The sequence below is a fragment of the Cyrtonyx montezumae genome, unplaced genomic scaffold (genome assembly GCF_038088225.1).
Source record: "Cyrtonyx montezumae isolate F1298 unplaced genomic scaffold, pur_monq_1.0 scaffold_9, whole genome shotgun sequence".
Lineage (NCBI taxonomy): Eukaryota > Metazoa > Chordata > Aves > Galliformes > Odontophoridae > Cyrtonyx > Cyrtonyx montezumae.
The window spans coordinates 10,263,567-10,287,501 of NW_027072100.1; the positions used below are offsets into that span (position 1 = coordinate 10,263,567).

Genomic DNA, 23,935 nt, shown 5'->3' on the forward strand with positions numbered 1-23,935 from the left:
TGCTTCCTCCCTGACTCATCGCCAGGTGCTGTCCTGCATCCTCCCCACCACATCCTGCACCAGCCTTGGGTGGGGGCTCCCAGACCTGCCTGGCTCCTTTCTGGGAGCCCAGTGGGTCCTGCACAACAAGGCTGGGGTGCGAGCAGCAGCAGGTCTGTGCCTGAGGTTGGGAGCTCTGGGTGTGGGTGTCGGTGGCCTGGGTGCCACTTCCCCAGCAGCTCAGATGGGCACAGTTTGCAGCAGTATCACAGGGTGTTTTGCTTTTCCCCTTGCAAGGAGCAGAGGGGCTGCAGGAGCTCGCGCCCACCTGGGAATAAGTGCAGCACACGGTGCTTTCATCTTCAAAGCGCTCTCTGCATCATCTTTCATCCTCACAGCTCCCCAGCACCTGGGAGGTCTCTATCACCTCCCCATCTCGCAGCCCCGGGGATGTGGCCAAGCTCTGGGGTGCTTTGCTGGAGCGGGTGCGGAGCAGAGCCCAGCAGGGCTGCGTGCCTGGCACGGCACTGGGGAGGTGCAGAGGGGAATCCCGCAGCTGAGCTCTGCCAGAACCTGCCAGCAGCAAACTCTCCTCCTGCTGTATCTTCCAGGCCCTGTGCTGGCACAGTATGGCATGGCACCCATGCTCTGCAACACCCATTGGGATGCAATGCCCTGAGAGTTTTGCAGGGAAGAGTCTCTTTGCACATTCACCTGGCGGGCTCCAGCTCGTTCCCCACATCTGAAGACAGCAACACACACGGCGTCCAAAGCACTGAAGTTTAATAAAACTGACTGCATTACTGTCACTTTTTTACAGATGACACGTCAGGAAAAACAGTAGGAAGATACCAACAGAACCTTCTTCATAAATAAGAGGGCAAATCGTGCCCAGGGCTTTCTCACTGGTATACAAAAAGGGCGGTACAAACACACACACACACACATACACAGACTCAGACTTTTCTGAGGGGAGCTTGGATTTGGCCTCCCCACAGAGCACCCAAACCCTCCAGGAGTCTCAGCACCTCAATGAGAGCCACCAGGTTTTTGTCCCCCCTCTGCTGAAGCTGCAGGGGCACAGGGCCACTGAGAGGGGACCTCAGTGCTAATGGGACCCCGAAGGAGGTACCGTGCACCCGCAGCCCGGCCAGCAGCACACTGCCAGGTGCAGCTGCATCTCCCACACTGCGTTCTCAGGGACACCAGGGTGCTGCTGGGGGTCCCGCGGGGCTGAGTCCATCAGGAAGCAAACCGCTCCCCAGGAGGACGCACGGCATCCACGCTCTGCAGCTGCAGCACAAGGGCATGGGCGGTGAGGCTCAGTTCAGGGGTCCGAAATGGCCCCGCTGCTCTCCTGGGGGGGACAGCACGGTGCCTCCTCCCCACCCAGCATCAGCACTGCGTGCAGCCGAGCAGCCTGGCTACACGTTGGAAACCTGCTGGGGCTCGCGGGCCTGGCGCAGCCCGTACAGCCACTTGATGACGCGGGCGTTGCGCTCCACCACCGAGATGCCGTAGGGCATGCGCTCCGCCGGGCGGCCCTCCGGCGTGGCCGCGCTGCGTGGTGAGCCCCCGCCCTCTGAGCTGTCCGTGCTGACGCTGTGAAACTTGACGGACACGATGTCGGAGCTGGCGCGGGCGAAGTGCTCGGCTCCCATGTCCCGCACCTCCTCGGGGTCGAGGCCGCAGTAGTTGAAGAAGCGCTCCAGGTCGGCGGTGGCCCGCGAGAAGCGGTCGCTCAGGTCCGACTTGGAGCGGTGCAGCAGGGTTTGCCGGCGGGCGCTCTCGGGGCGGTTGGGTGAGCTCAGTGCCGGCACCGCGGGCGGTCGGCACGGGGAGGGTGACGATGGCACCCGTATTCCTGGCACCGTGGGAGGAAGAGCCCCGCAGGGCCGCACGTCCACCCTGCGCACCGCCATGGACCCAGGGGGTTTGGGAGCAGCGGGGCTCCCCGGAGCCTTGCCGACCCCCCCGGCGCTCAGCACCTCCGCTGCGCCGTGCCGCTCCCCGCCCCGCGGGCTCTCGGCTTTGGGGCTGTCGCAGCCGTTGATGAGGTGGTTGAGGATCTCCAGGTTGAGCGAGGTCTTGGCTCTGCCGGCTGAGCGTGGTCCCGGCGTCGTCTTGCGGCTGGGGGTGAGCGCGGCGCGGCGCACACCCGGCACCAAGAGCGGCTGCTTGAGCATCGGCGGCTTCACCGGCTCCTGCCGGGTGCTGGCGACCTGCTGGCTCTTCACGTACTTGGCCTTGTCGGCCTCCAACCTCTCCACGGCGCTGGGTTTTCGGGCAGCCGGCTCTGCTCGGCGGCGGAAATACTCGGGTCCCTTGTTGAGGATGCGGATGGGCATGGCCGAGGTGAAGGGGGTCCTCGTCGCCATCCCCTTCATGGCATCGCCGGCGTGCAGCGCCTCGACCGGCATCGTGCGGGGGGCGGCGGGGCCACGCGCCGCGAGCTGCGGGGGGGGGGAACCGCAATGAGGGGCGGTGGTGAGGGGGGGGAGGGGGAGGAGGTGACAACCCCCTGCCCGCACCCCGGCCCCGCACGCGGGCGGACAAAGGGCCGAAAGCTGCACGGGCTTTGCGGTGCCGCGCTGTCTGTGCCGGCTGCTCCGGGCTTCCTATTTCAAGGCACGGACCACGCCTCCGGCTGCGTCCCCGAAACGAAACGCGGCCAATCCGCTGTGCAAGCCTGCTTCAAACGGCACCACGGCCAATGGGGCCGCGGGGAGGGCACCCCGACTCTGGGGTGAGGGGAGCCCCGGGAAGGGCTGCAGCCCCGCAGCGATGCCTGCTGCCCGGGGTGCTCTGCCAGCCCTGCTCACCCACCAGCCCTCTGCGTTGGGACGTGGGGCTCTGCCTCCTGCAGCCCCCTTGATGCTCAGCCCCTTTGCAGGGGTTCCACTCCCTGAGCGGTTCCACTCCCCCCACCCCAACAGAGCACACCCCCCCGTCTCTTTTGCTGCCCGCCTGCCCCTGTGGTCCCCCGCCATTTGGGGTAGGCAGTGTGTGCAGTCTGCCGGGGCACAGCATACACAGCTCCTGCACACCCCTCTCCCACTGTGGGCCCCCGGAAAACACCAGGGGGTTCCCAGCCGTGCTTCCTCATCCCGCGTGCTCCAGCAGCCAGGAACCCCGCGCCCTTGGGGCTCAGCCAAGCGCAACAAGCACCCGCCCGCCCCAACGGTCGCGCAGCGGCAGCAGCCCGCCCATGAAGGGGCTCAAAGCAGCCCCCTGTCCCCCACCCCATTGCCATCAGCAACCAGGGGCTGGCACCCACCAACCCCTTCTGAGCAGCTTTGAGAAGCCCCCAGGCTCCCCGTCCCCTCCCCAGTTTGGGGATGTGCCACCCACCTGACCAGGAGATGCTCCAACACCGAGGTCACTGCAGTTGCCCAGCAGAACCCCCCCGGCCCCACTCTGCCCAACTCAGGGGACAAGGGAGCCCAGTGGTGGGCCGGGCACAGCCCCGCTTCCTCTCACCCAGAGAGCTGCCGCCACCTGCGGCCGCTCACCTGCTTGCTCAACTTCCTGGGTACAGCCCACAGCACGGCATGGGCTGCGGGCAGCGAGCTGGGAACAGGGCAGAGCAGGGCACCGGTGTCCCCTCCAGGCAAGGACAGGAAAGGCAGGGTCCCCCCGCTGCGGCCGTGCTCTGTGCTCAGGAGCAACGAAGCATGGAGGGAAGGTGCTCGGGGGCAAGCAGCGCGGCAGCTTCCAATGTGGGAAATCACCGTCAGCCTTCCCAAGGCCCTGCGTCACCCAGCTCTGATGGAGAGGGGACACGAGGGCCTGACTCACCCGGTTCCGGGTGCTTTCTGGTGCTGTGGGGGGCATCTACTGGTGTGCACTGCTGGAGCACAGCACTGTGCCAGCAGCCACCCTGTGCCCTGTGCCACGCATGGGGAGGCTTCCTCGGGCAGTATCTGCTGGGCACGAGGATGGAGGTACAGAGCTCCCCAGCAGCTGGCACTGCTCAGGGTGGGCTCCTGTCCACATCAGCAAGGACAGCCTGGCCGGGCACAACCTGCTGCTCTGCATTCCTACGAATGGAGAGCCGCCAGCCTGGCACGGCCGCCCCAACCACACTGAGCCGTCCTCCCACAGCCCTGAAAGCAAAGTGACATTATCACCTGACCCGAGTGAAGCACAGAAAACCAGGCTCTGTGGCTGGCACCTAGCTTGCCATGCCCAGCCATGGTGACCCAGCACCACCTTCACCACCTACCTACCTCAGCCCCGTGCTGCAGGAGCCTTCCTGGCCCAGCACAGCTGCTGTGGCAGTGCTCCCTGTGCTCGTCCCAGAGTGTCCTGCCGGCCTTGTGCCCTCTGCCTCTCCTGCTCCCCGCAGTGCAGCCAGTTTCAGGGTGCTGGAGCAGGTCTGTGCACAGCAGGGCGTCTCGCAGCTCCGTCTGAGTCACTGCTGGGTGAAGACGCCCTCTGAGGCAGCCCAGCACTCAGATGGGATTGAAAACACCTCTCCTTGCCAGCATGTGTGCAGAGGCACAGGGCATTCCTCCACGCCAGGCTGCACTTAATTGCGGCGGCGTCACGAAGCGTGGCCGTGGCCGGTGTTGTCCTGGTGTGGGTCCAAACTCAGCCAGCAGTGCCGGTTGGGCAGCGTGGATGTACCCACAGTTTGGTCAGAGGGGATGGAAGAGCACTGCTGTGGTGGCACAACTGGAGCACTGCGCACTGCAGGTGCCACAACACCCCTGCCCTCACTGGGACAGGGAGCAGAGCCTTCCCAAAGCCTTCCCAAGGGGACGGATCCCTTGCACATCCACCAGCCCCTAGGGCAGGGGCAAACACAGCTCCTACAGTCAGAACTCAGGGATAGCAGCGTGTTTTTCAAACTGTTCTTGGAAGTGAGACAAGGAGCTGGTGGGGGAGCAGGGCTGGGTGAAGCTGGGAAAACAACCAGCCCCAACTCAGAGCCGCCCTGCGCTTGGGAGATGCTTCCAAAGGAAGGTGGACCTCCACGATGACTTCAGCTGCCAAAACGCTGCCTGATGTCACAGAGCTGTGGGCATCTGCCTGCTGAGGATGGCCGGGCTGTGTACCCCCACGGCAGGGGGATCGGTGCAGGCCGCAGGCAGGCGGTTGGAGCTGCCCAGGCACGTCGGCTGCTCGCTCTCAGCAGGGCGTTGCAGCCTCGCCCTCCCCAGGAGCACCCCGGGGTGGTTTTGGGGAGGGCAGCCCAATGCAGGAGCACGCCCTGAGCACCCGATTCAGCACCCATCCCGCAGCCCCGGGGTGGATGGGAGCCGGGGTTGGCTCTGTGTTCACCTCCCACAGGTGCTCGGGGCTGCATCCCTGCACGTGCAGCTTCCAGGACCCCCCAGGAGTGAAATGCAGCTATGAAAGTGCAAAAAAAAAAAAAAAAAAAAAAAAAAAGCAATCAGAGGCCAAATCCTCCCTGTAAATGTTGGGTGGGGAGGGCTGTGGGTTCCTGGCATCACCCCACAGGGCTGCAGCTCCATGGCACAAGGTTCAGCCCAGAGGTGTTGGCTCACCTTGTCCCTCCCCAGTGCTGGCAGCTTCCATAAGACCCTCCTCCTGCCACCATGTTCATTCTGGTGGGTGCTAATTGCAGGCTTCAGTCACCACTGCTCACACAGATAAAGCTGCAAATAGCTTTGGAGCTGGGAAATGCCCATGCCCTGACCAAGGTGAGCCACCACCTGCTCTCTGCTTCAGTTTCCTGAGTGGCTGTTCAAGGGCACAGGGAGCTCCCTAGGGACCATAAGACCGAGTGAGGAGGGCTCTCGTGGGCACAGCCTCACCTCATGTCCATCGTTTGGACGTTGCCCATGCCCATCCCTCCGTGCACATCCCTCTGAGCACATCCTTGCAGACAGCAGCCACACTCGGGGCCAGAGCTGCACTGTGCTCGGGTGCAGGGGATCCGACAGATGGGGACGTGCCGGGTGTGAGGGCTTTGTCTGAGCAGTGGCGGCTGCGCTCGGACCCGCAGATGGCGGCGGGGCGGCTGCACTGGGGCCGGGGCCGTGGCCGCAGCCATGCGAGCACAGTGCCCTGGGGATGCGGCCCCTTTTGTTGGGCTCTCACCTCTGGCAGAGGCCCCTTCCCCAGGCGCCCCCGCGCCAGCTTTCAACTTTCAACTTGACCTGCTCCATTCACATGGAAATGGGATGCAAATGGAGATGGGGAGCTGCAAGGAGGAGGAGGAGGAGGAGAATGGAAGGGGAGGAAGGGGCCATGGGCAGCAACCCGCTGTTGGTCCCTGCTTTCTGTCTGGGATCCCCAGTGAGGAGGGATGACTGGGCTTCAGTGAGCCTGAATGACTGGGCCCCATACACTGGGAAAATTGGGGTCTCACTGGTTGGTTGCATCCCTTACCAAGGATCCCCAACATGAAAAGGGCCTGGGAAATCAGGGCTGGAGCCCCATTCCGATCAGCTGCTTCTCCCCACACAAGTGGCCCTGCTGCATCCTCACCCATGCTGGACATGACCTTACATTTGGGGACACGGGGGGAGCACATGGTGAGCCTGTTCCCTGCCTGATCCCAGCACAGTCCCACGTCCGGGGACCGCTCGGTGACCAAATGCTGCCATCTGCCTTGGGGCCTTCACTCGCATCTGCCGGTGTGCAGAGGGGCCGGGGCTCAGCTGCCGTGCGGTGCTGCACGGGGTGGGGGGCAGCCCCCCCGGCATGGCAGGCAGCACGTGTCAGCCAGGTTGGGGCAAGAAGCGTGCGGCTGCGCTCGGTCCCGAGCCCATCACCCCTTTGTGCCCCCCGGCCCCTGTGCCGCAGCCAATTAGTCCTGGGTTCAGGCTCCTTTGTGCTGCAGGATGAACACAGCACAGTCGCTGTCCCCTTACTACCCGTCCCCATGGGGAGCACGGGGCTCAGCTGTATCAGCTCCCGATAGCTGGTGCCTCCTAGCAACACAGGGTACACAGATGCAGAACCCCAACACATCGGTCCCGGAGCTCATTTGGGGACAGCGCGGACACCACTGCTCCAGGTACACGGGCTGGCTGCAGGGCTCGGAGGTGCAGGGCACAGGTAGGGCAATAGGGACAGGCAGGGACAGGCAGGGCACTGCACCAGGCAGCACACCGCAGCCTGCTCTCCCAGCGACACCCAGTGGGTGCTGGGGGAAGAGCCGTCGAGGGGGCAGCTGGGTGCTGGGACGAGCCCGTGCCGGGCTGCTCTGCCACGGGGCCCAGCTCCTGAGGGGTGCAAACATCACATCTGCCAGCTCAAGGCATGGCCGAGCACCTGGCCGCATCCCACAGCCGCCGTGCACCCTGTGCTGGGTGAGCAGGGCAGGGCAGCATTTGTGCACAATGCACACCTGCAGGGACAGCCACATCCCGGTCACATTCGGTGTTCCCAAGCCGCTCAGCTCAACGCGTGGCCTTGGAGCCATCCATCCCAGACAGCACTGCACGGTGACATTTGCACCCTCAAGGTGCAGCCTGAAATAGGTGGGACGCGGTGCTATTGGGGACAAGGTCAAAGTCCGTGTCACAGCCAGGAATAACTGCCGGCACCCGGCCAAGCCAGGGCGGGCAGGCTCAGCGGCAGCACTGCGGAGAGCACCTGGCATTGCAGCCAGGCAGCGGCACGCTCGGGCTGTCCCTGCTGGTACGTGGGGACACCAAAGGCTGGGATGTCCTTGGGTGGTAGGGACAGAGCGAGAGAGGGTACAGTTGCGCTTCGCTCACTAAGGCTGAGTCTGGAATGTTGGGGTCCCGGTCAGCGCCCGGAGCTGGGCTGGGGGGGGGGGGGGGACAGAGCGAGCGGGACCCAGTGGCCGTGCTGCTGCCAAAACCGGGGACCTGTGCGTGCTGGAGGGGGGGGGGAGGCGGAGCGGGGTGGTCCCTGATCCCTTCCAGCCATTCCCAGTTCTGTAGCGCGGAATGAGATCCCAGCGGGACAACTGCGATCAGAGGTGCTCCCTCTGCCCCCCCCACCCCCTCCCCCAAGCACGAAGCTTTGGGGGTTCCCTCGGGAAGAAGGCAGCTCACGTACCTTCCCACCCTCTCCCCACGGCCCCGGAACCAGATGGAAACCCCACGACACGTAACCCCGCAGCTCGAAGCGCAGATCTCGACCCCACGGCGGGGGGGGGGGGGCGTGGGGGGGGGGCGGGGCTGCGGGAGGTCACGTCCCCCCTCCCTCCCTCCTCGCCCCGCCCCGCCGGGAGCAGCACCCCGCGCTCCGCACGCTGCCACCCATCTGCATCCGGAGGCGGTCACGTGGTCTGCTGACGTCACCGCTCCGGCGGCCGGGACTCGCCGCGCCGCGTGCCGCTCGCTGCCCGTTCCCCCCCCTTCCCCTCCCCCACCCCGAGCGCAGTGAGTTCCCCGCGTGGGGAGATGCCCCGCTGCTCACGCACGGACCGGTCGGACCGGGATCTCGGTTCTGCTTCCTCCTTCCTTCTCCCTTTCTGCTCCTTCACATAAAGTCCCCACCACACCTCCCTGCCGGGACCCATCCTGCGTCCCTTCTTTACACCCCCCTTCCCCTCTCCCCCCCCACTTTTCCACGCGGGGCTGCGCGGGTTCCCCGGGGCTGGGATCGGGGTTGGGAGGGAGGGCAGCAGGTGCTCGGGGCGGGCAGGGGCTGTGCGGGCTGACTCAGCCCTCAGGTATGAGCCGGAGCCTGTTTGCAGGTGGGGCCGCGGGGCTTTGTGCCCCATCGCCGCCGGAGCTTGCTGCAGTCACCGGGAACCGGCGGGAGAGGCTGAGCTGCCCGGCACTGCCCGTGGATGCGGAGGGAAGGGCGAGGCCTCGGGTCCCAGGAGCGCGGCTGCGTAGGACTCACAGCCCCCAGGTGAGAGTTGAAAGTGCCATTCTGTGCCAGGCTGTGCCATTCTGTGCCACGCTGTGCTAGGCATGCCAGGCCATGCCATGCTGTGCTGTGCCAAGCCATGCCAGACCATGTTGTGTGTGGCTGTGCCATGCAATGCCTTGCCAGGCTGTGCCAGGCCAGGCTGTGCTGTGCCAGGCTGTGCTGTCCAAGCCAGGCCATGTTGTGCCATGCTGTGCCAGGCCATACCATGCTGTGCCACGCTAGGCTGTGCACTGACTCAGCTCCAACACACTGCCATGTTCTGGTCACTGTGCCCCAAGCATGGTGGGTGCCTTGGGCAGGGCAGGGCGGGCATGTGACGCACTGAGGGTCTCCATGGTGGCACAAGGCCTCTCGCTGTGAGCTAGGCCGTGCCCTGTGTCAGCTGAGTGCTACAGGAGAAGCAGTTGGGGCTGCCTGTGGGAGAGGGGACACGGGCACCGTTCGTGGGGGCCTGGGAAACAGAGCCACGTAACCCCACCACTGAATGAAGCTTCTCCCCACAGCACAGTGGCACCCAGCCCAGAGCCATGGCTCTTCTCACACACCTTCTTGCCTGTGCCTTCGGCATGGGCTCCTGGGTGGCCATCAATGGGCTGTGGGTCGAGCTGCCGCTGCTGGTGACCGTGCTGCCAGAACAGTGGGACCTGCCATCCTACATCACCATCATCATCCAGATGGCCAACGTGGGGCCACTCTTCGTCACTCTCATGCACCGCTTCTGGCCCAACTTGCTGAAGGAGGTGGTTGTTATCTACGTGGTCGTGTCCGTGGGCATCGTGGCCTGCTTGCTGCTGGCCTTCCTCTGGGACTACACATCCCCCATTGCGGGGACGACCCGCAGCACTGCGTTCCTGATCCTCACCTTCTTCCTGGCCCTGGTTGACTGCACTTCTTCCGTCACCTTCCTGCCCTTCATGATGCAGCTGCAGGCCCACTACCTCACCACCTACTTCATAGGTGAAGGACTCAGCGGGCTGATCCCTGCTCTCGTTGCCCTAGGCCAGGGCTCTGGCATCTCCAGCTGTGCCAATGTCAGCCAGGTGGTCAACATCACCTCTGGCAATGAGACCATGGAGGGCACTGTCTTCCAGATGGAGACCCGCTACCTCCCAGCCCGCTTCTCTACTCTCATCTTCTTCCTCATCATGACTGCAATGATGGTGGCCTGCTTGGTGGCCTTCTTCTTCCTGACCAGGCAGCCCAAAGTATGGGAGCTTTCGCAGCAGCAGTTGTGTCCCAGCACCATCATACTGAACTCCTTTGACCAGATCTCTGAGGATGACACTGGCATGGGGCGAGGCGAAGGCTACTCATCCCCAAAGAGCACCAAGGGGCCCATGGAGACCCGTCCAGAGAAGGTCTCCTACTCTGTGGCCAAGCTTGGCTTCATCTACCTCCTCATCACTTGGGTGAGCGCTCTGACAAATGGGGTCCTGCCGTCCGTGCAGTCCTACTCTTGCCTGCCATATGGCAACACCGCATATCACCTCTCGGCCACGTTAAGCTCCATGGCCAACCCTCTTGCCTGCATCGTGGCCATGGTCCTGCCCAGCAGGTAGGTCCAGGGGACCCAAAACAGCCCCATTTTGGGGTGCTGGTCCCAGGAAGCTGGGTGTCCTCAGGGTGCACGTGCCCTGGCATCAGAGACACCCAGGAAGGACGATGGGGCCAGCATGGCACCTGCTTACTGCACAGCCCACACCGTGGGGCTGTGTGCCTCTCTCTGTGCTGGGGTGGCAGAGCTGCCCAGTGTCACCTACCTGTCCCTTGCAGGTCCCTGGCCCTGCTGGGCACCCTCAGCCTGGCGGGCACAGGCTTCGGTGCCTACAACATGGCCATCGCAGTGATGAGTCCATGCCCACTCCTACAGCATTCCCAGTGGGGCGATGCCATCATCGTAAGTCTCCAGATCCCTCAGCCCTCCGGGGGGGGGGGTGTGTCTCGGGGTGTCCCCACTGACTGCTCTCTCCTGTGCCACCAGATCCTCTCCTGGGTGCTCTTCACCGGAACGCTCTCCTACGTGAAAGTGATGGCCGGGGTCATCCTGCGGAGCCGCAGCCACAGCGCACTGGTGTGGTACGGGGCACTGGAGCAGCTGGGATCCCTGCTCGGCGCCCTGCTCATGTTTCCCCTCGTCAACGTTTATGGCTTCTTCCAATCCGCCGACTACTGCAGCCTGCAGTGCCCAGCGTGAGCACCGTGATCTCCTGGTGTTCAAACAAATAGAAGGAGTTTGCTCAGCCCTTTGGCCTGTGCCCAGACCTGCTGCTTCCCCACTGCACTGGGGCTCAGCAGCCCCAGGAGCAGTGCTCGTGTTCTCAGTCCTGTTGTCCTTCTCATTCCCATGACCACACCAGTGTGGACAGCAGCGGCTGCCCAGGAAGGGGGGGACTGCAGCCATCACTCCAGAGAGTGGAGACATAGGTCCCCTGTGGAAAACCAGCAGCAGAAGGGGACACAGGCACAGCGGGATGGGGGTATCCTTCCCAGGGCACCTTTCTGGTGCTCTGTCAGTGCTTTCTGCCCTCTCCCTACTGCTTCTCACCCCTTTGCACCCCACAGCACGCAGATTGGCAGTACTGGGGGGGAGGGGGCACGGAGCTGCAGCACAGCCGCGTGCCCACAGCCGTGCTGTGAGCAGCACAAGGCTGTCACACGGCAAGGGGTGGCAGAACCGTGCCACCTGGTACCCGGCTGCACCTCGGCTGTGCCAACAGGGGGTCCGGGGGGGAGGGGGCTGGGGGGCAGCATCAGCCCCCAGGCCGAGCAGCACCCGGTCACCACGCGCGCCTGCGCCCCTTCCCCGGGGCACGAGGCAGCCGGGCCTTTGTCCCCGGCTCTTTGTCTGGCAATCTGCTCCCCTCGGGAGCAGCAGCGACAGACCCGCTCTGCTGTGCCTTAACGACGCAGAGCAGAGCAGCCCCCGGCCCCGGCTGCGTCCCGGCCGCCTGCGGGAAGGACGCGGCTGGAATTGCTAATCGCCCACCGCCCCACACGGGTCCCGCGGCCTGGGCTCCGCACCGCGCACCCCCCGTGCGCAGGGGGAGCGTGGGGAGAGGGGCAGAGCTGGGGGCTGAGGAGCAGCGGTGGATGCGGGGTCACCGTGGGGGGCTTGTCCCATCCCAAGAGCTGGGTGCATCCCACAAACCTTGCAATGAGACCGTGAGCCAAAGGGATCCAGCCCTCACCCCGCACGAAGATGCTCCTGCCCATCCCAGACACACGGGTCCCCAAAGACCCTCTCCCCGCAGACCCCCGCTGCCCCCCTCCCTCCCAGCACAGCACAGGGGAACAATCGGCTCCGAGCCCTGCGAGCGAGCAGGAATTATTTCCATACAGCTGCTCGGGAAGGCAGGGATGGGGATGCAGCCATCACCCAGCAGCGCTCCGGGAGTACGCCCGGGCCTTTCTTCTGGAGCTCCCCCTCCCCACCGCGGTGGGGGCAGGTTTGGGGGGGCCCAGCCGCGCTGCAGTCAGCAATATTAGCACAGCTCCGCAGGACTGATTGCAGGTTATTAACATACATTATCTCAGTCCCCTGCCTCTGAAAGGAGCCAGTTCCTATTCCCCCTCTCCCAGCCCTCCCTCCCCCTGTCTTTTACACTTAATTACCTCCCTTATTACACCACAGCCTGGAGAGAGAAAAAATCACAGGGCAGCGGGCAGGCAGGCAAGCTCGGCCCAACTAGGGCGTAAGTAATCGCCCGTTCTGCAAACGTGCCTTCAAGAAAAGTGATCGCACACACACAGATAAATAAATAAAGGAGCGCGGGGCCGGGGGGTGGAGGAGATGCTGGGGCCGACCCCAAGGCTGCACCTCGGGGAGAGGTGACCTTGGACTTGGTCTGACGTCAGGGCTGCACCGCAGGGCCAGATGGGGCTCACACCACGGCCCCACTGAGCACTGCTGGGGGGAGTGGGGTGGGAGCCCCAGCATGGGAACAGGAGAGACGTGGGCTGTGGGGTATCCCTGGGATGAGAGGTGCACTGGGCTACAGGATGCTGTAGGACGTGGGGTACCTGGGGTTATGGGGGTGTCCTAGGCTATAGGATGCTGCAGGCTATGGGTGCCCCTGTCTATAGTGTGCCCTGGGTTATGGGACACTTTAGAACATGGGGTACTATGGTGTGACATGGGCTATGGGATGCTATAGAAATTGGGGTAACCCATGTTAAAGGATGTCCTGGGCTATAGGGTGCTGTGGAGCATGGGATACTCTAGGTTATGGGATGCCACACAGAGCAGTGAGTGTATGCTCACTGGCCTTACAAATACAGCACAGAAATGCCCCCAGCTCCTAGCACAGGTGAAGGAGCACACAGGCACTGGTGTGCCACGGGCAGCAGTAGGATTGGGGTGCCACCACAAGAACAACGGGGTTCTGTTCTTGTCCCCTGCATGTGATGTGCACCATCAGGACCCCACACTGAGTGCCAAATATGGACCTTGGGCTGCTCAGGGCTGAGTACTGCAATGCTCTCGGTGCAGCACATGGCTCGGGGACAGCACGGCCTTTCCCCAGGTGCTCACAGAGGAGGGGGATGCCCTCAGAATAATGGGGGGAGTACCAGCTTCGAGGAGACTGCAAAGCAAGGCAAGTCTGGCTGAGGTCCCCAGGCTGGTGGTAGGGCAGGGACTCACAGGGAGCAGGTCCTTTGTGCTGGGTCCCCATGCTCGCTGTGCCCCACAAGCCCTTTGTCACCTCCAGCTCCCACTGCAGCTCCCAGCTCAATTCTCAGGGCACTGGCCGTGCAGTGGGAGCAGTGATGGGGAGCAGAAGAGCTCCAGCCAGGTCACCACTGTCACCTGCCAGCTGCAAGGACAGCCAGGTTGGGACCATGGCCTGCCAGCAAGGAGGGCCTCATCCTGCTCCGGGGGGGCCTGGGGGGACCAGCAAGAGCGGCTGTGCCGCGTGCTCAGTGCAGGGAAGGGAGGCGGGGGAGTGGGGGCTCCGGGAGGGAACAATGCACCGCCACGAGCCCGGCTATTGTTGTGGGCTGCGAAGGTCACCGCACTTCCCCTGGGACAAGGATAGGGATAGGGACATGGGAGAAGGACAGAAGGTGGGGAAAGGGACGGGGGAAGAGGGGTGGTGACAAGGGAAAGGGACAGCGGGCAGGGATGGGGATGGGGCTGATGGGACAGTGAAGAGGGGCTGGGAACAGGGAACAGGAATGGGGATGGAGAACAAGGGAAGGTACAAGGGAAAAATAAAGGGGTCATCGGAAAGGGACAGGAGACAGAGATAAAGACAAGGGAAAGGAACACGGAACGGGGTTAGGAACAAGGAACAGGGATGGAGATAAGGGATGGGAACCGGGACAGAGAATGGGAACAGCGACAGCGCCTGGACCCCAGCCCCGTCATTCACAGCCCCGGGGGCTGGCGGCAGGGAGACAAAGGCGGCAGGAGGCAGCACCCCCCGCCCCCCCACCCCCCCGCCCCATGTCCCCGCGTGTCCCCATTGTCCGCGGCTTTGGGGGGGGCGAGGGGGTGGGACACAGGGAGGCAGGGAGCGAGGACCCGACACTGCCACGACGCTCCGGGGGGCTCGGGGGGCTCAGGGAGGGGGGGGTTCGGGGCGCGGCCGGGCGGAGCGGCCCCCTCCCCCCCCCGCCGCCTGCCTTCCTCCCCCTCCTCCTCCCCCTCCTCCTCTCCTCCTCCTCCTCCTCAGCCTCCTCTCCTCCTCCTACCCGCCGCCCGCCCCTCGCACTCCGCTCCCCGCTCCTCGCAGCCCACACCACCGGCCCGGAGCGCAGCGCGGGGCCGGGGGCCGCCCCGGGCCGGGCCAGTGCCGGTACCGGGGCCGGTGGCGGTGCCGGTGCCGGAGCTGTCCAGTGCTGAAGGCTCCGGCCCGGCCCCGCCATGCCCCGCTCCTTCCTGGTGAAGAAGCTGAAGGCGGACGCGTTCCCTCTCGCCGGGGCCCCCGCGCCCCCCTACGCCCCCCTGGAGCCCCCCTACGCGCTGCCCGGCCCTGCCGCCGGAGATGGTGAGTGCGGGGCGGGGGGCTCCGGGGAACGCCCCCCCCTCACCCCATTGTGTGCGCCCGACGGGGCAGCGGGGGGGGGGGAACGGGGGTACAGAGGGAGAGGGGCCGGGGGGGCTCGGGAAGGGCAGGAGGAGGGCGACGACGGGGTCCCAACGCCGCGTCCCGCGAATCCCGTCCTTGTTCGCCTTTGTGGGTTCCCCCCAACCCCCCCCACCTTCCCAGCCCCTGCCGAAGTTGGTCCTTGGGGACGCGGTGACAGCGGCAGCGCGGGGGATGGAGTCACGGCGGACCCCGCTCTCCCCGCTATTGGGGGCAGCGAGGAGGGCTCCTTCCAGTGCAAGTTTTGGGGGGCACGAAGGAGCCGGGAGCGGGGCGGGGGGTTGGGGGGGAGTGGGGGGGGGGCTGGGCTGATCGCCGTGCCTGCAGCTTTCATTGTTTGCAGCCCCGCTCCCCTCCGACAGCTCCGCGCGCGCTGTCACCTCCCCGGGCACAATGGGGGGGTGGGGGCAGCCCCTCCCTGGCACTGGGAGAGGTATGAAGGGTGGGTGAGAGGGTGGCGGGGCCCCCAAAAGCCCCGAGCTTCGGGGTGACGCCGGGCCGGGTTCCGTGCATGTCACCTGCGCTCAGCAGAGACCCCCGACGGGGCGAGCCGGGGGTGTGCCATGGAAGGGGACGGCGACGGGGACGTTTGAACCCAGGTCACGGCTCGGCTGCTCCCGGAGCCGCAGGCTGTGCTGGGTGCAGCGATGGGCCCGATCCAGCCCCATGCAGTCAACGCTGCGCTGCGTGTCCTCATTTCTGCTGCCCAGCACAGGGGCACGGGGCAATGCCCACGCAACCCGGGGGTCCCCTTCTCCCTCCACCCTATGGGGAGCAGCAGCTGGTGGGGGAGGGATGCACTGCAGCTGGGCAGAAGCTGCCGACGCTGCTCTCCTGGAAATAACCTTGCTGCATGCTCGGAGGCAGCGTAAGAAATTGCTGAGCAGAGCGCTTTCTGCACAGCCCGTGCGACCGCACTGTCAGCACGGCGCGGGCAGCGGGGGGGCTGCACCGTGCCCCAGCCTCGCAGACCCCTCCCCACCGCAGAGCAGGGACCCCCCAGCCTCAATGGGACAAAGCGTGGGGGCCCCACAGCTGCAGGGTGCCCTGGGGAGTCCAGATGAGGGGGTCCCAAAGGTGGCAGGGGGCTGCATTTAGGGGTAGTCTGTGGGGCGGGGTGTGCATACTGCCCCACTGTTGTGCATCAGACCCAGTGAGCCTGGCAGTGTGCTGAGCCCCCAGCAGCCCTCACTGTCACCACCAGCAGCAGGGATGCGTCCTCTGGAGCAGCTGGCAAGGGCCATTGTGCACAAGGCAGGTGACTGCCAGGAGCAGTGTAGGGCAGCCTGGGTGGCCACGTGTCCCAGTGCGTGTGTCCCAAGCTGCTGGCCCATCTGGGAGGCACTGGGAGCACATGGTGCAGTGACCATCACAAGCTGGCAGCAGAGAGATGGAGACATTCACGGCATTGCTCTGCTGTGGGTCAAGAGACAATCACCCGGAGCCATGAGCAGACCTGCTCCAGTGTCACACGGGGTGGCACTGCCAGCACGGCCCTGAGCCCCCTCTGCTCCCAGGGTCCGTGGGTCTCTGTTCTCAGTGGGAGTCCAGTGCCCCCAGTGTCACCAGCCCCCATGTGCCACGTTACTGGGGGAGACAGGGTGGCCTCTCCGGGCCTTTTTGTGCTCACCTCTGCCCTCTCACCCTGAAATGAGGAGACGGGGATAGGAGCAGAGCCCACCACCCCTCGGGCCAGCACCCAGGGTTGGTGGGTGTGCAGTTCCAACGTGCAGGGACAGGAACCACGGGGTTTTTTCCGCTCGGTGCTGGGCAGATCCCAGCCCAGAGGAGGATGACCCGCATGTCGTCCCCGCAGGGTACCTGCAGCACTGCCTGGCGCCCGCCGGCTACAACCCCGACAAGAAGCAGGGGCTGCCGCCGGCACCGCCAGACCCGGCCTACGCTCCTGGCCAGGAGGAGTACAGCGATCCCGAGAGCCCCCAGTCCACCTTCTCCGCCCGCTACTTCAACGGGGAGGCGGCAGTGACGGACAGCTACTCCATGGACGCCTTCTTCATCACCGACGGGCGGTCGCGCCGACGTGGGGAGAGCCAACGCCGCGGCAGCCACCGCCACTCCTGCCCCGAGTGCGGCAAGACCTACGCCACCTCCTCCAACCTCAGCCGGCACAAGCAGACCCACCGCAGCCTGGACAGCAAGATGGCCAGGAAATGCCCGACCTGCGGCAAGGCGTACGTCTCCATGCCCGCCCTGGCCATGCACGTCCTCACCCACAACCTCAAGCACAAGTGCGACGTCTGCGGCAAAGCCTTCAGCCGCCCGTGGCTGCTGCAGGGCCACATGCGCTCGCACACCGGGGAGAAGCCCTTCGGCTGCTCCCACTGCGGGAAGGCCTTCGCCGACCGCTCCAACCTGCGCGCCCACATGCAGACCCACTCCGCCTTCAAGCACTACAAGTGCAAGCAGTGCGAGAAGACCTTCGCCCTCAAGTCGTACCTCAACAAGCACTACGAGTCCGCCTGCTTCAAGGGCTCCGAACACAGCTGTGCAATAGGGAACTAGTCCCCGTGCTCCCTCCTCCCTCCCTCCTCACCCCCCATCCCTGCACTCCCCCACCACCTCCACCCCTCCCCATCCTGGTGCCAGCTGCCGCTACGGGGCTGGAGGATGCTTCCCCCATCTCCCACCCCCCCTAAATAAAAGGGAGCCCCCGGCCCCTGGGAAGGGCTGGACACAGTCCCCGCAGCCAGGCAGGTCTCTCTGCTGGGACTGTCCCGGGAGCATCTCCTGCCCCCGGCTCAGACCTTCCCCAACTCGCGATGCTCACCCCTATTTATTTAATTTATTCCTATTATTTATTTAGAGCTGCTGCTTCTCCTCCCAGGAACCGGCGGGGAGGAAAGACACTCACCCGGTCCGTAGCAAGGACAGGACCGTGGGGCGAAGCGCCAGGCAGGACTGACGGACCCCTCCCACCCCGCTGCCCCCACCCACATGGGCATGGCCCCCAGGGCAGAACCAGCACCCGAACCCTCAGCCCCTGCTGGGCTGCTCCCATCCCCATTCCCCCCTGGCCACCCCCAGGCCCTTCAGCCCTCACCCCCCCCCCCCCCCCGCACACCCCAGGAGGGGGTCGGTGGTGCCGCAGAGCCCGGGTGAGTCTATTTAACTGACGCTCTTATTTATATTATTTATTCCTTCTGCTTTTCACTATTTATTTGCCAAGACCGGAGGCGGAGCGCCGTGCCCAGGACCCAGCCACGGGGACACGGACGGGGACACAGCCCCAAGAGACAGAACCCCACACCGCCAGGTCCCGCTCTGCTCCCTGCACGGGGACGAAGCAGCGATTCTATGCAACCCCCGTCCCGCAGCGAGCCGCTTCCTACCTCGGGCCTCGGCACGCTGGGGCTCAGCCCGGCTCTCCCTTTGCAGTCTTCCTGCTCCGTCTTCCTCCCACCGCAGTCTTCCTCCCGGGGTCTCTTTGAGCCCCGTGGGCAGCCCGGGCTGCAGCATTTGTCGCGCGTCCCCTCGGGCAGCGCAGCGTGCGGGGCTGCCCCGTGTCTATACTGTACATAGCGGATACCACAGCAATAATTTTTTCCGTGCATGATCGCTTTTTTTTTTTCCTGCCAGGTTTTGTATTGGACAGGCCGCGGTAAGAGGAGAACCGACCGCCCGCAGTATTACTTGTAATGCAATTCAGGGATATAAAAGGGACTTCTGCCACTACCAGGTGTGTCGTGGGCTGTTTGTGCACACGGTGGTGGGTGGGCAGCAGGTGCTCTTGTGCACGACCCCGAGTGTAAGCTCTGTGAATGGCACTGCGCCCCAATAACGGCGCTGCGCCCCAATAACGGCACTGCGCCCCAATAACGGCGCTGCACTCTGCTCACAGCGTTGCAAAAAGCCCCAGGGGGAGCAGCAGTGAGCACCGACCTGGAAGCAAAGCAAAGCACAGAGTCCCAGCGGTGGGGTGGGGACCCTGGGGACAGCCCAGAGGGGATCGTTGGGTGCTGCATCCCAAAGACACCAATGGGGCTCTGCTGTGCAGTCCTTCCTCATCCTCACTGTCTCCGGTGGAGGGTGGAGGGGTCACCCAGCGCTGCGTGGGACGCTGCCCTGAGTCAGTGGTGGGGACAGAGAACTCTGCAGCTGGGGCAGGGGGTGTGCAGGGGTCGGGGCAGGGGTGTGGGGGGCCCGGACCAGGGTGCGTGGGGGACCCAAACTCTTCCCCAGAACCTCTCCACCACTGGGGACATTGATTCGGAGAAATGACCCAGAAACGCCCCAGGACATCCATCCCATCCACGAGCCGGACCCTGTGATCCCTTTTCTTTCCAATCCGTGACATCGCACGGCTCCACGAAGAAAGACCCACGGCCGAAACCCCCTCTCCCCCCCCCACCCCGTGCCATCCATTCCACGCAGCTCCCTGCGGTGACCCCACGCTCCGATCGTCAGCACACGGCCCCCGGGCTGCTCAGTGCCCCATCCCCGACGGCACCACCGCCCCCGGGGCGCGGGGCCAGCCCCTTCCGCGGTCTCACGGTGACGCTGCAAAGAGCGGCGATGGCGGCGGGCGGAGGGCGGGCGGTGCTGCGGGGAACGGCGCTGCGCGGGGCGGGGGGGGGCGGTGCGGGGCGCGGAGCGACGGAGCGGCGGTCGGAGGTGGCGGAGGTGGCCATGGCCGAGGAGGAGGGGGACGGTGGCACCGGGAGTATTCACACTCAGCACATCGCCGCCGTGCACAACGTACCCATGAGCGTCCTCATCCGGCCCATCCCCTCCGTGCTGGAGCCGGAGAAAGTGCGGAGTTTGATGCGGACACTGCAGGTGGGTGCGGGGACGAAAGGGGAGGGGGGGCGGGGTCGGGTGTATTGAGGGGGTCCGGGGTGCCGGAGGGGTCGGGAGGGTCACAGGAGCCGGGAGTGCACGGGGTCGGATGTGCCGAAGAGTTCCGGGTGCCGGGGGGGGCGGGGTGCTGGGGCTGTGCGAGGCTGGGGGGGTCCAGGGTGCTGGAGGGGTCACAGGTGCCAGGAGTGCATGGGGTCGGGGCTGCCGGGGGCTATGGGGAACGGAGGGGTCGGCGCTGCTCTGGGTCGGGCCGCCCCGGTTCGGGAATGTCGGGGCACTGCCGGGGAAGCGCGCAGCACCGCGTCTCTCTCCATTCTTTTCTCCCTTCGTCCTCTCTCCCCCCAGGAGGACCCCGAGCAGGTCCCCCCCATAGACGTGCTATGGATCAAGGGCAGCCAGGGCGGGGACTACTTCTACTCCTTCGGGGGGTGTCACCGCTACGCGGCGCACCGCGAGCTGCGCCGGGACACCATCCCCGCCAAGATCATCCCGTCCACGCTCAGTGACCTCCGCACCTACCTGGGCTCCTCCACGCCCGAGCTGCACTGAGATGGACCCCCCACCCGCCCCGCCGGTCCGTGCCCCGGGGCTGAGCCGGGCACCGCGCCCGTCCCCGGCGCTGCTGTTGGGATGGGGTCGCGATGTCCCCCACCACGGGGCCGAGGAGGGGGGGGAGGGCGCGGGGGGGTCCCGGTGCCGGTGGGTGTCACCCACGACCGGGAGGTGGCGCCCGTGTGCCGCGGGAGCGGGGCAGGGAGGGACCGGACCGGGACATCTCGAACCAGGACATTGCGAACCGGGGTATCTCCAAACTGGGACATCTCCAGACCGAACCAGAGCAGCGCCCAACCGGGCACAGCTGGGTCGGGACAACTCTGTACAGGGACGGAGTGGGCCGAGGTGGGGCACATGGAACTGGGGCAGGACACAGCCAAACACAGGCACCACAGAACCAGGGCACGGCCGAACTGGGACACACACAAACCAGGACACACCTGTACCGGGGCACACCCCACCCCCAGCCTTCCCTCTGCCACTCCAGGCTCACCCTGGACTGTGCCTGCCCCACAGCTGCCTTCTCCATCCTCAGATGCATCCTGCAGCCCCTTCTCCGTGGGGTTGTCACCAGGGGACACCCACTGCTGCTCTGGGAATAAAGGTGACCGAACCCTCCAGGTCCATGTGCTGGTGCTGGGAGTGGTGGGGGCTGGGAGTGGCTGTGAGATGGGTCACAGGGTCACATGGGATGGGGATGGATGCTGTGCTGGGACCCAGTGCTGTGCCAGCAGACAGGCACTGTGCTGGGAGGTGTGTGATCTGCTGGGGACAGATGTGGGGTCAGTGTATGCCATGGGGCTGGCCCCATTCTAGTTGTGGGTGCAATTGCACCATGCTGGGATGGGCTCTGTGAACGCCACGTCTTCACCCCACGTGTGGGCTGAAAAAACCACACTGAGCATCCCACAGCTATCCGGCATCCCTCTGAGCCAGGAACCGGGGAGGGGAAAGGCCACTGACTCACTCTATTGCACCGTGAGTCAGCACAGCAGCAGGACTGGGACAGGAACCGTGTTCGGACACTCTGCCTGCTGGCCACGCTCCATGCCAGCTGGATCCTGTCCTCCAAGGGCAGGAACGGGCTGGGAGCTGGCAGGGGGACATGGGCAGCTCTGCAGGGATCTGCACCCATCCCTTTGCACAGCAGCGTGCACGGTGCTGCCCGCTGCTCGGGGCACACTTTACTTCTGTGTTTCCTCAGGAAGGGCCGGGTGGGCTGGGGGCTGCCAGGACGGGGGCTGGGGGTGTGCATGGCCGGGCTGCATGCGTCGCTTCAAAGCAGCCTCCGCCGGGAGGAAACCCTGCAAGCGTGCGTAGAGAGAGAGGCCCTGCTGCACAGCTCCCTCATGGGCCGTAAATTTCTGCAAAGAATTGTGGCGTGCTAAAAAGTTTCCTCTCCATAGAGCGCGGGGGGGGGGGGGGGGGAAGGACGAGGTGGCAGCTCCTTCGGCAACGCAGATCACCTCGCACACCGAAAAAGACTCCAGGGCAGGGAGAGGGTTTCTCCCAGCCCCAGGACGTGTCACCTGCACCGCTGTCTCTCCAGGGCTCTGCATGCATCGTGCCAGGAGCATCCCCAGCTCCCGAATGGCACAGGGATGAGCCGTGCCAAAGCCTGCATCCATCCATCCATCCATCCATCCATCCATCCATCCATCCATCCATCCATCCATCCATCCATCCATCCCTCCACCTGTCCCCCTTCCCTCTTCCTGACCTGCAGGGTCTCTGCTGTCGCCAGCTGACAGCCGATCTCGGCTGCCTCCAATCCATTCGTTCCAGGGCAGGAACAAAGGCGCTTTGTGGGCTCCCTCCCGCTCTGTCTGGGCTGGCTGGGAGGGTCCCAGCTCCGGAACTGGGACAGACTTCCCCACGCGACAGCCGTGTAATGCCTTCCAGACCTGCCTGCAGGTACAGCCCCCGTGAGGGGCCCAATTTTTTGCCCTGCAATGCCCCGGGCACAGCCACCATCACAGGGACCTGCCAGGACCGCTGCCATCAGACCCATCCCAGCACCCCATCATGCTGTCCCCATCCCAGTCACTCAGGCACAGACCAGAAGCAGCTATTGCCAGCACAGATCTCCCCATGTTTGTAAGTAGAGACAGCATCCTCTTGATTTGCAGAAGGAATGGGATGGGGTAGGATGGCATGAGGTGGTACAGGATGAGTCAGGTCAGGCTGGTACTGCTTTGCCCAGCCCCAGGCAGGGTCAGCTCTTTGTCCTGGCAGCCACATGCTCTGCACAGCCGTGGGGTCTGGAATCCATTTGCCTCACCAGCAGCAGTGTTTTCCCAGCAGGACTGGAGCAGCGCAGAGTGGCAGGGAGCAGATCTGGCCCCCCGTGCCATCTGCTCTCTGTTTATTTTCTTACACTTAAGTATCACCTCTCGGATAAATGCTCTCCAGAACTGGAGGGCAGGGGGCATTTCCCAGAGCACAGGGGGGAAAACCCAGCCCTGGGGGCTGCCAGCTCCCCATTGCAGCCCCTCTTTGGTCTGCACTCAGCTGCAGCACACAGCATGGGGACACACGTCCTGTCCTGAACACAGTCTGGGCAGCACAGGAAAGCCAGGCAGCTGCCTCACATCCCTGCCCCCCAGTGGCATCCGCTGCTCCCCGCAGCCCCCCTGCTGCACACGTGCACACTCGTGCACACACATGCACACCAGCACTCCATGTGCCATGCACCCCCGGGCAGCCTAGCAGGGTTGGGAGCCCGGGGCTCCCCCCACTCGTCCCCGTCAGCTGGTGGCCATGTGTGGCGGCTGCACCTGAGTACACAGCCGCTGCCATCCGTCTTGCCTCCTGTCAGTGCTGGGGCGTGGGGCCCCGGCTCACACCCAGCAGGGTGCACGGGGGCTGCCTTCCCCCTGCCCCTCTCCAGCAGCCAGCACAGTGTCCCCCTTTGCAGGAGGCTGTGTCTCCCCTGGGACCGTCCTCTGCTCCATTGGCTGCAGCCTTTCTGCTCCATGCAGGCACCTGCCTGCTCCTCGCATCTCGTGCCCAGGGTCTGTCTGTCTCCAGCTCTGTTCTAGGCACCATTTGTGCCCCTAAGAGTAGAGGGAGGGCCTCACAGCCCCCAGCTCAGTGAGGGGCAGTGGGTATGGAGCTGTCCTTGTGCCCATGTGGAAGCCCAAAGCAGCCCCCAGCCCCACAGGCTGCACACCCCCAGCCCCGCAGTTCCCTGATGTGGCCCTCACCCTCCTGCTGTGTGATTTACGGGCTCTGCACAGGAGGACAAATGGTGAAGGTAAACAGGGTCGGGGCCCCGCAGCAAGGGGCAGAGGGGCCTTTTGCTCCTGATGGGATGCACGGTCCTGTTACACATGAGGACAGCCCCAGGAAGGACATGGTGCCATGCCACCCCATGGCTCTGTGCTCCAGGACCCAGCCAGCAGCCTCACCCTTGGGTGTGCAGTGTCTCCATTGTGCCCCACAGACATCATTCCAAGTCCCCAGCACATCCCCCTTTTTGCCCTCGTTGCTCTGAACGTCTGCCTGCATCCTCCCTGGGTGCAAAGAGAAGGAGGCAGTCCCTGCTCGGGGAGAGCAGCCCTCAGGACACCGCAGCTCTGCAGCTCCAGGGCTCAGCTCTGCAGGAAGGGACTTGGATTTTCCACTGCTGGCGTACATGTTCCTCCAGCAGAGGAAGCGCTCCT

General features: G+C 64.8%; 4 protein-coding genes across 6 annotated transcripts; 3 read left to right on the top strand and 1 right to left on the bottom strand.

Annotated features, from left to right (window-relative positions):
- Window positions 1-1,305: 1,305 nt before the first annotated feature.
- Window positions 1,306-4,257, bottom strand: FAM110A (family with sequence similarity 110 member A). Of its 2 annotated transcripts, none has more exons than XM_065754368.1 (2): window positions 4,209-4,257; window positions 1,306-2,432 (listed from the first exon to the last, which is right to left on the bottom strand). In XM_065754368.1, exon 2 carries the CDS (start codon window positions 2,397-2,399, stop codon window positions 1,404-1,406), a length of 996 nt encoding a protein of 331 aa, XP_065610440.1. In that variant the 5' UTR covers window positions 2,400-2,432; window positions 4,209-4,257; the 3' UTR covers window positions 1,306-1,403. The 2 variants fall into 2 exon arrangements, with proteins under 2 accessions (XP_065610440.1, XP_065610439.1); XM_065754367.1 differs by lacking the exon at window positions 4,209-4,257 and adding an exon at window positions 3,331-3,383.
- A 3,275-nt stretch (window positions 4,258-7,532) lies between these two features.
- Window positions 7,533-11,076, top strand: SLC52A3 (solute carrier family 52 member 3). Of its 2 annotated transcripts, XM_065754592.1 has the most exons (5): window positions 7,533-7,596; window positions 8,627-8,787; window positions 9,312-10,363; window positions 10,582-10,705; window positions 10,790-11,076. In XM_065754592.1, exons 3-5 carry the CDS (start codon window positions 9,336-9,338, stop codon window positions 11,000-11,002), a joined length of 1,365 nt encoding a protein of 454 aa, XP_065610664.1. In that variant the 5' UTR covers window positions 7,533-7,596; window positions 8,627-8,787; window positions 9,312-9,335; the 3' UTR covers window positions 11,003-11,076. The 2 variants fall into 2 exon arrangements, with proteins under 2 accessions (XP_065610664.1, XP_065610663.1); XM_065754591.1 differs by lacking the exon at window positions 7,533-7,596 and having other exon boundaries at window positions 8,590-8,787.
- Window positions 11,077-14,674: 3,598 nt separating this feature from the next.
- SCRT2 (scratch family transcriptional repressor 2) lies at window positions 14,675-17,957 on the top strand. The gene is made up of 2 exons (XM_065754262.1): window positions 14,675-14,798; window positions 16,714-17,957. The coding sequence occupies exons 1-2, from the start codon at window positions 14,675-14,677 to the stop codon at window positions 17,418-17,420; spliced, it is 831 nt and encodes a 276-aa protein (XP_065610334.1). The 3' UTR covers window positions 17,421-17,957.
- A 1,473-nt stretch (window positions 17,958-19,430) lies between these two features.
- SRXN1 (sulfiredoxin 1) lies at window positions 19,431-20,890 on the top strand. Its single transcript, XM_065754619.1, has 2 exons — window positions 19,431-19,694; window positions 20,061-20,890. Exons 1-2 carry the CDS (start codon window positions 19,431-19,433, stop codon window positions 20,262-20,264), a joined length of 468 nt encoding a protein of 155 aa, XP_065610691.1. The 3' UTR covers window positions 20,265-20,890.
- The last annotated feature ends 3,045 nt before the right edge of the window (window positions 20,891-23,935 follow it).

Coding starts and splice junctions, on each gene's coding strand:
- FAM110A (XM_065754368.1), bottom strand. CDS start 2,399: ATGCCGGTCGAGGCGCTGCACGCCGGCGATGCCATGAAGGGGATGGCG.
- SLC52A3 (XM_065754591.1), top strand. CDS start 8,605: ATGAGCCGGAGCCTGTTTGCAGGTGGGGCCGCGGGGCTTTGTGCCCCA. Junction 8,788..9,311: donor GTAGGACTCACAGCCCCCAG/GTGAGAGTTGAA, acceptor TTCTCCCCACAG/CACAGTGGCACCCAGCCCAG. Junction 10,706..10,789: donor AGTGGGGCGATGCCATCATC/GTAAGTCTCCAG, acceptor CTGTGCCACCAG/ATCCTCTCCTGGGTGCTCTT.
- SCRT2 (XM_065754262.1), top strand. CDS start 14,675: ATGCCCCGCTCCTTCCTGGTGAAGAAGCTGAAGGCGGACGCGTTCCCT. Junction 14,799..16,713: donor CGGCCCTGCCGCCGGAGATG/GTGAGTGCGGGG, acceptor TCGTCCCCGCAG/GGTACCTGCAGCACTGCCTG.
- SRXN1 (XM_065754619.1), top strand. CDS start 19,431: ATGGCGGCGGGCGGAGGGCGGGCGGTGCTGCGGGGAACGGCGCTGCGC. Junction 19,695..20,060: donor GTTTGATGCGGACACTGCAG/GTGGGTGCGGGG, acceptor CTCTCCCCCCAG/GAGGACCCCGAGCAGGTCCC.